A 9524-nucleotide genomic window follows, 5' to 3' on the forward strand; every position below is an offset into this window, starting at 1 on the left:
TCAAAGAGATGCTCGTCCTGTCATTATTGGTTTGGTGTTACGAAGCACAAGTGTAGAAATGAAGGATTGAACTGCTGCTGGGGGTTGCAGGTAGGCTGGGTTTCTGTCGTGTGCTATTTCTGCCTGCTGGGGATGTGAGCGGGCATTGGGCCCGAGCCCCGCTCGTGTTGGTCACAGCACAGGGGCTGCAGGAAACACTGGGAGAGCAGAGCAGGGAGAGCCGGGCTGTGTGCAGGCCGGGGCATGACATGGAACCTCGGCAGCTGCGCAGCTGCTGAGCTTTTCCCCCAGGTCTTCAGACTCTCAGGTGATAAGGCTGTGCAGCAAAGCCAGCTGGGCACTGCTGATACTGCGGGCTTAGGGGATGAAGCCCTGCAGCACCTGCATGGCACTCCCTGTAGTCTGCCATCTTTATGTGCACAGCTGCTGTAGGTGTTGTTGGAGCAGTGGAGCGGCAGTGCGGTGCTGCAGGGCAGCTACACACCCCAGGGGCTCTCCATAGGCTGCAGTGATGTTGCCCAAGTCCCATACTCACTTTCTTTCCCGTCCCCAAGAATGACATACCAGTAGCAAAATATGTTTTCCCCTTTTCCCAGTGTCCAAAGACAGAGATGAGGTGTCTTAGCAAGTGCACCAGCAATGTGTGGAGCAGAACCGCCTTGGGAGCCACTGTCACACCTGAGTTGATCCGTTTTAGGCTTCCCATGGAAATGTAGCATTTTGACTCTTCGTTAGTAAATCTTTGAGGTTGCATTTGACTTGCTGTTGCAATGTCTGCTGCTTGCTCTTCATGCAGCTAGTCCATGTATTTGTTTATGTAGTCAGTGCTAGGGTTTGATCTAGACAGCTCCGTCATCTTTTCAAGAGCTGCACCATGGTCGGCTGTGGAGAGAGGGTGAGTGGGAGGGGACACCTGTGTCCCACAGTGGCTCCTCCAGTCAGTGAAGGTCCTGAAATTGGTCTCTTCAGCTAATAGGGAGCTTTCCTCAGCTACCGTGTGTTTGGAAAGAGGAAGAGCAGTCCCAGGACCTTCAGCTGTGAGACTCTTCAGACGGACCTTGTGGAGACATCTGCAGGTGTAGTCTGGGATGGAACGGCTCCTGTTTGGCTCTTGTTACCCACGTGCAGCATGTGGTTATTGAGCTTATAAGGGAGCAACATAGGAAAGAATCCTGTTCTCATCTACTACCTAATGCTAAGTCATTCCTCCTCAAGGGGAAGTGACTAAGCATTGGTCCTGGGTGCTAGGAGAGGAATGTCAGATCTGAAAGCAGTGTGAATGATGGACAGCCTTGTTAAACACAGGGCTGCTCTGCGGTGCAGAGGTGCTTGTGAGTTCAGAAGATACCTGCTGAAGGAGAACTGCTTTGCTGTTGGATGTCATCAAGCTGCAATCTGCCCGGGCAACAGCAAAACAGGCAGAGGTGTGTGCTCCAGACTGTGCCAGCCTTTGATTCTGTTCCTGAGGTGAGCTGCGCTTTGCTCGCTGCTAATTCCAACTATATTTGTAGGAATTATTTCTATGAATAACACAATGGTGGTGTTTGAGTCGCAGACAGATGCAGCAGAGCCTTTGCTCTGATCTTTTCAGGAACTCAAGCAGCTTTTTGCCATCCCCACCTGGAGCCATTGAAGCGTGCAGCCAGGAGCTGGACTCAGTGGTCCTCGCAGGGACCCTCCAGCTCAGGAATTCTATCATTTTACAATCACTGAGCTTGGCAGACATGCAAAGAGTGTGGGTGTGACAGCAAGCAATTAGCATGGCCAGCATCAGGAACCCATGGTTATGAGCTTAGGGCTGGTTTAGGTTTGCCAAGCGGGGGGACTAATGCTGGGATCCTTCTCTCCGGCCTGGAGGCTCTCACACAGCAGCATGGTTCTGTGTTTGGCAGGTGGGTTGGACCCAGGCTGTGCAGGAATCAACTGGGCTCTGCTTCAGCTGCAGTCTGAGGGCCTTTGGCTGCAGCCAGCTGCTGTTCACACAGGGTACAGAAAGCTCCAGAGCCACACAAGGGCCTTCGGGCTCCAAGTGAAACCCCACAAGCTGAGGGGAAGGAAGTGAACATCACCATCCTTAAGTATCACCACACGGAGCCTTGACCCTCCCTGGCACCCAGGCATCAAAGGGCTCTTTTCATGTTCTTTACAGCAGGCTGGGAAAGAATCTTGGCTTCAAAACTTCCAGAGCAGCAAGAAGGAAGTATTGGTTCTCTTCACAGACAGCCTTGGCTCTTCCGCTGCTGCCAGTGGGGAACATCAGCAGAGAGCATCTCTAAAGCAGAGAGAAGCACATGTATGAGAATGAAAGTCAATTAGGTCTGAGCAGGATTAATAGGGATTTAATTGAACTATGTGAACTGGAACTTGGGTCACGAGCTGCTTATGAGCCTGCCTCAAGGGATCATGCAGCTTGCACTGGAGGAGCACAAGGATGCATTGTAAGCGGGACAGCATGTGGTCAGAGAGGGAGACCTGCTTGAACAGTCAAAAATGGAAGAGAAAAACTGCTTGAGATAGATGCCTGGGAATTTGAGGATTTACCGCACAGTCTTTCCTTCCTTTCCTCTTCTGGGGAGGGAACCAAGTAACACCAGCCAGAGCTCACCCAGCTCACCGCTCCTCCTGCAGTCCAAGTGGCTGCCAGGCAGCTCCCTGCTACAGCTACACTTGCCATGGGGCCTACAGAAATCCCCATTATCAATCGACTGAATCCCCATTTAATCCCCCGATCCTATTAACAAACACTGCCTTTATTTTGCTACCTCCATGGGGGCTCTTGGAGCCAACATCCCTCATGAGAGGCAAATTAATTAAGACATTGCACCGTTTCCTCTTTCCAGGAAGGTGGAGGTGTTTTGGCAGACATTTTGCTGCTTCCAAGTCAAGCACGGACACACGCATGCCTGAAAGTTTGAGCCAACCACCCTCACACAGATCGAAGGAGCTGAAAGGCCTCCCCTAAACGCGTCACTCTCGTGAACAGGCCATGGATGTCCCTGTGTTTCTACAGAGCTCAAGAAGCTTTCATAGTAAACAGAAAGAGGCAGCATGACTTTTAAAAAGTTACTTTGGTTTTAATTTGAAACAAAGATTATATGTAATTGGTGTCAGATATTTTTGTCATGTTTCTTTGTCCTGAAATCTCCAAGCAACTTCGGAGTGCTTTTGTCTCGCATGCTTTGTTCTGTTCTCCTCATGCTGCCCACCTGACTCATCCACCAACAGCAAGGGAGAGAAGCAAACGCGGTCCTTCTCACACTGATGGTTCCAGCAAATGTGCTGCTAGTCTTCTGGTAGAGAACAGACACAGCACAGCACTGCTGCTGGACCTGGGCTCACAATGCATTTGTCAATTGAGGATGGCAGTCTGTGTATGCAAAAGGATGGCAGACTTGCAGCCCCACCACAGAACCCTTTTCTTCAAAGCCACTGTAAGCTCTGGGGCACCTAACACAGCAGGTTCTCCTCCCGTTGACTCATTTGTGATCAAACAAACCAAGCAGTGAGCTGGCATCAGGAAGCTCCAGATGCCTTACAGAGACTCTGTGGCTACGACACCACCTCTCTCCAGACCCTTCTAGCCATATTTCAGGCTAACACTAGACTGTCCCTGGCCCTGAAGAGACAGACCCTAAAGGAATGCAGTGTCTTCAGCTCTTGCCATATATCAAGTCCCAAATAGGTGAAGTCCTCTTTGCTGCTAATGCATTGGAAGCCCTTCCCTTCCAGCTTCCTTAGTTCCAATCCGCAGTCCACGAAAGGGAAAGCACAGCCATGCCTGAAAAACAGACCACGCAGTCCGTTGCCTTTGGTGCACTTCTGAGGAAGCATTCTAGGCGATTCTGCTGTCCTTTGTGCCTTCCTGCTCAAGCCCTTATCACTTCTTTTTGCTTTCCTTGGCTTTCTTGCTCAGCTGAGCAGCACTTGCCTTGGGTTTCTTCACCATCTCCCAGGTCTTAGACTCAAAGCCCTCCAAGTCCTACAAGAATCAATTGGGAAACAGTCAGGGAGCTTTCTAACAACGTGATGATGCCCAGCTCATTTTGGGCATTTATGTGAAAGCAAAAGTACGTAAGTGCTGGGTATCTCCGCTGGAATGCATCTATATCAGGCTGAGCCTACATTTAGTAAGACCTGAGCAGCACCATCCCTGCTTCCTCTGTATGTGTTTCTGGATGAGTGTGAATCCACACACAGCCTGTTACCACAGAGGTTGTTCTAAGCTTAAGTGCCTAAATCAGGCTTTGTAGAGAAAAAACACCCCCATTTTAACAGCAGGACAAAAACCAACACTAAACAACAATTACTCACACCAGAAAAAGATATCACAGAATCACCAGCATGTATTGAACCACTGAAAAGGTATTTCTGCTAAATTTTCATCCTTATCACGTGCGAGACAAAAGGTAAGCCTCAAAACAGCAGTCAGAATGTCACAGTCAGAGCCTTTACCACCAAGACCAAAATCCAGGCAGGGCACCGAAGGCAAAGCTCTCTTCACCTGGACTAACAAGGAATCCTAAGCTATAAAGCTTGTTTCCTTCAGGGCAGATGACAGATCATATTTCAGCCATGGGAAATAAAGTCTAGTTATCTGGTAAAGACACGAGGGAACAGTGCCAGTCTCATTGGAGAAAGCGCACACACACAGATTGCCTCCTTTCATTAAATGCATTTGAGTCTAAATATTGCTTTAGCATCTTGGGTTCTAGCAGTCAGAGCTTGCCAACTGGAAAAGGACACACAGAAAACGGCAGAGCAAGATGTGCTAGCTTCAAGCTTCCAACACAGAGCACCAGATAATAGAGGGGCAGACACGCATCTGACAGTATCCTTTAATCAAAGAGTCCTGTTCAATCATCTCTAAAGTCAATGGGCTATTACGGTTCATATCTGTGTGGCTTCCCAAGGAAAGTGAGTTGGCTGCCTTTCCAAAGGCTGTAATCAGTGCATGGGGAGCTGCGAGGCTCTGCAGAAACAGAGCAACAAGCAGCTATTACTCAGGTTTGTAGATTGGTGCTGCTGAGAAGTGAACACTGATGCCTTCTGCTGTTCAAACCAAGGTAGTCTCCAAAGCCTGAAGCCTCTAAAACTAAGAAGCTCATCTGTATGTGTACCTAAGCATCATTCCTAAGAAATGGAGAGTATCTCTTTTGTTTATTGTCATGTGAATTAATCACATGCACAGGAAATCGTGGGGACAGTGCATATACGGAGAAAATAAGAAATAGAGCATACAAACAACCTAAACACAAACAAGTTTGTCAGTTCTATCGCATTAATAGGACGAATGAGGGCCAGAAAGTACACATCAAACAAAGCAGTCATCATTCTCAAAGAACAAGCTCTAGATATACAGTATCTACAGAAGTACAGAATAGAGACAAGCTCAAGGCGCAGGGACACCTTTCTTCCTCCCACGCTGCTTTTGTTTCTCTCAGCCCTCGGAGAACAAGGGATGCTCACAGTCCATCGCCAGCAGTTCCAGATGGGCTGAAAGGCTACCAGTTGGGAACACCAACACGGAAACGTGGGACAAGCAGCTCCATTTCCAGGAGGGACGTGAAGCCGACCACATCATGACCCTGCGATTGCCAGCCTGAGCCAGGCACACTTTGAGCAGCTATTGAAAGAGGCAGCACCACTATTCAAATGTTTGTTTCACTTTTATTTGCAATAGAGAGATGCTAAATGCATCAAAAATACATTTCAATATGAAATCAAATAGTTGGGATACTGGTAGTGACTAAAGACAAAGCTTCCTTAGTTCCTCTCCGCAGTCCATGAAAGGGAAAGCACAGCCAGGCCTGAAAACCAGACCACGCAGTGTGTGTCCTTTGGTGCACCTCTGAGGAAGCGTTCCAGGTGATTCTGCTGTCCTTTGTGCCTTCCTGCTCAAGCCCTTATCGTTTCTTTTTGCTTTCCTTCTTGCTTCTCAGCTGAGCAGCACTTGCCTTGGGTTTCTTCACCATCTCCCACGTCTTAGACTCAAAACCCTCTGAGTCCTGCAAGAAGCAATTGGGAAACAGTCAGGGAGCTTTCTAACAACTGGCTGACAGCTGCTTTGGGAGCTCAAGTCACCTGACCAAGCAGCTTTGGGAGACCAGCACAGGAAATCGCCTTCCTGACCTCAGGGCACATTAGAAACTCCACATCTGTCAAGTTCCCAAAAATCCCATGCAAACCAGAGCCTAAAGTCCTCTCTAGCAAGGCGGTCCATGCTGGGAGAGTGGACCCTCTGCCTGGCAGCTCATAGGGCGCAGCAGCAGCTGCAGGATAGGATGAGCTGGCACCTCAAGGCTGCTGGCGTGCGGAAGGAAGGACAGAACCAAGTGCAGCACTCTCAGCAGTGCCGGGGCACACTGCCGTAGGCAACAGCTACAGACAGTTCCCTCCCAGCTGACTGCCTGAGCATTCCTATCAATCTCACACAGCGCAACTTACTGCCTTTGGGGACTTGGAAGCTGGCAGGATGATGGCCAGCACACACAGGAGCTGGAAAAGGGCTCCAAACAAGAGTCTGTAGCGCAGCATGTTCTCCAATATCGTGGGCTCAGGGACCTCAGGTGGTGAGAAATGCAGTTCAGCAGCCATAGCGCAGACAGCTGCTGCTCCACTGCTCTCACAGAGGCTGCGTGCTGTAAGGGGGGAAAAAGACATCATTAGCCTCAGGCACTGCAATGGGGTTACTTCCTGCGAGCAAACATTTCCAGGCTGACTTAGAGAGGTGCTGGGAAGATATCCAGGGCCTACTGACCCGAGAACAGAGGGACAGCAAACTTGCATTTCAGTTGCCTTTGCCCGCCTGCCTAGGAAAAGAGCCCTCAGCCTTCAGTACTGCTGCACTTGCAGGTGGGGGGAAGAGAAGCAAGAGAGGACGGGTGGACGTCAAATAAGGGAAGAGCTTAACAGACAAGAATAAACCTATCCCTGAGCTCCATCACACACGCGTGACCACTGCCTCATTAATATTAATACCAGTATTATTCACAGAATTAAAGTTTCCCATGTTCACGTACCTGGTTGTGGACGTGTTTGCTGTCTTGCTGCTGCTGTGCTCTACAACGCCAGACACAGAAATAAAGTGCACAGAAAGCTGATCTGTTGAAGACAGAGGAGTGAGCTGTGCTTAACCAACACTGCTTCAGCACACGCTTACAGTAAGGCACACCTACCTTACAATGGCCACGCAGGAAGCTCCAGACACAGCTCCGGACTGTTTCCATGAAGCCCAATTGCATTTCATAGCCACTCACGCTGTGCTCCTCAACAATCTGCAACAGAAAAGTCACAAGATGCAAATCCCATCCCTCGGAGATGTCACAGACCTCTGCGCTCATGAAGCAGCACTCATGTCATTGGGTGAGAAAGCAGACGTGTGTTTACCGAGTGAGCGCTGTTTGCTGCCATCTGCTGGCAGGACCCCACCTAACTCTAAGTACGAACACTAACCTATGCCTAACTCTAAAACAGGAACAGAAACCTACACCTAACACTAAAACATGAACAGTAACCTACAGCTAACTCTAAAACAGGAACAATCATCTACTAACACTAAAACGTGAACAATAACCTACTCTTAACTAAAAAATGCAAACAATAACCTACTCCTAAAACTACAACTAAACTTAACACTAAAATCCACAATAGAAATAGGGTTAAGATGGAACCGGGGGCCCGCAGAGGTCTCAAAGGAGGAGCTGATGTTAAATGAAGCCACCCGGCTAATGCCGGGGGCGGGGGCCGCGCAGACAGTAAGGAGCCCAGCGCCTGGACCAGTGATGGCAGAGCTGAGATGGTAAGGATGTGGTGCCAGGCCAGCTGTGCCACGGGCGGATCCACCTCCATGGGCTCATCTGGAGGTGGATCCACCTCCATGGGCTCATCTGGAGGCGGATCCACCTCCATGGGTTCATCCGGAGGCGGATCCACCTCCATGGGCTCATCCGGAGGTGGATCCACCTCCATGGGCTCCACGGAGGTGGTCATGCCGCTGGTCCAGGCGTGATGGGAACGGGCTCGCTTGCCTGTCTGCCACCTGATGGTCATGGTGGGCCCCCTCCTCCTCCTCTTCGACCCTGCAGTCCCCGGCTCCATCTTCCCACCTAAATCGTGGGAATCCTCCAGCCTTGCTCTCTTGGCTTCCGACATGGCTGTCAACGTCCAGAGCTCTCAGAGGCGAGTGTGTTGCATGGGGCAACAGTGACCAAGGTGACCAAGGTGACATGGCCAGGGTTCTAACATGGCGGCCGCACTGCTGGCACTGCTGGCACTGGCGTTCCACATGGTATGAGGAGGGAGCTGGAGGACAGGGCACGGCACGGGAGCCAGAAGGCACTGCCTGTGCCCAGCGGGCAGCTCTTCTCTCCAGCAGCAAGAGGCCACAGAGGAGCTGGCCCTGAGCAAAGGGCCCTCGGCCTCCTTCATCCTCCCCCTTCTTCCACAAGGGAATCTCTTGGCGCTGCCATACGCAGCACGCAGCACCACGCTGATCTGATGGGGCTCCTGAGCTCAGCGCCAACAACAGCAGGCTCCAAAGGGCACCTGACTATGCCTGCCTGCTGGGACACACCAGCTCTGCTCTCCATGTTCCAATCCAGAGCCTCTCCTTGTAACACCTCTGACTCCATTTGCATCTACTCACTCTGATTACATCCCACATCCGCACACCATGCTGGAACACACACGGGGCCACGCTGCTTCACCGACCCTCAGTGGGGACCCACAGCCGTACAGCACCATCAGCACAGCAGAACCGGGCCGTGCTCCTGATGCTGCCGCTTGTCCAGCCTCCCTCTCGCTGCCCCCATTCTGCTCAGGCAGCCGGTCCCAGCAACAAACACCAGCACAGAACTGCAGCCCCGACTCATCCCGCTCACTGACAGCCAGAGCAAGGACATGTTACACACCTTCCTTCAGCTCCGATCACCTTCCTGGCACCACCATGCCGCCATGGCCCGGAACTGCTCCCGCCGGCACCAAGCGCTTCCTGCCCCTCCAATCCCCTGCTCCTCCTTTCCCTTCACTTTCCATCCGCATTCAGGACGCAGATCTCAATGGAGGTGGCTGCAGAAGATCATCAGTGCAGGCAATCAATGGCTCGTGCTGCGCTTCACTGCCTTGTGCTCCTCACTGACTGCTCTGTTGTGCCCTTTCCTAACCCTGCAGGATCAGGATGGCCCGGCTGGCTTTACTGCAGAGCCTCATCATCTGAGTCTGAAGCCTTGGGGGAAAAGCTCAGCAGCTGCCGAGGGAAGATTTCATGCCGTGTCCTGCACACAGCCCAGCCCTCCCTGCTCTGCGCTCCTGGCATCCCCTGCAGCCCCTGTGCTGTGACCAACACGATTTGTGCTCGGACCCAACGCCCTCCCTGCTGCCGGCCCTCCCCCATGCCCATGTGCTGCACCCACAGCGGCTGCCCCAGCCCCACAGCCCCGCAGCCTCCTGCAGGCAGCACAGCCCCGGGCACCGGGCTCGGCCCCAGCCCCTGAGGTGCTGCTGCACGGGCTGAGCCCAGACCCACA

The 9524-nt window shown here is 51.7% G+C and overlaps 1 protein-coding gene across 4 annotated transcripts; it reads right to left on the reverse strand.

Moving 5' to 3' along the window:
- Positions 1-5647: 5647 nt before the first annotated feature.
- On the reverse strand, positions 5648-7373 carry LOC146756392 (protein MANBAL-like). Of its 4 annotated transcripts, none has more exons than XM_085524437.1 (4): positions 7176-7373; positions 7020-7059; positions 6448-6638; positions 5648-6004 (listed from the first exon to the last, which is right to left on the reverse strand). In XM_085524437.1, exons 1-4 carry the CDS (start codon positions 7338-7340, stop codon positions 5966-5968), a joined length of 435 nt encoding a protein of 144 aa, XP_085380563.1. In that variant the 5' UTR covers positions 7341-7373; the 3' UTR covers positions 5648-5965. The 4 variants fall into 4 exon arrangements, with proteins under 4 accessions (XP_085380563.1, XP_085380562.1, XP_085380564.1 ...); XM_085524436.1 differs by having other exon boundaries at positions 5648-6005; positions 6445-6638; positions 7176-7355; XM_085524438.1 differs by having other exon boundaries at positions 5648-6005; positions 6445-6638; positions 7020-7101; positions 7176-7221.
- Positions 7374-9524: the final 2151 nt, after the last annotated feature.

The sequence above is a fragment of the Coturnix japonica genome, chromosome 27 (genome assembly GCF_054131305.1).
Source record: "Coturnix japonica strain WE chromosome 27, WE-NBRP24, whole genome shotgun sequence".
In the NCBI taxonomy this organism is placed as follows: Eukaryota; Metazoa; Chordata; class Aves; order Galliformes; family Phasianidae; genus Coturnix; species Coturnix japonica.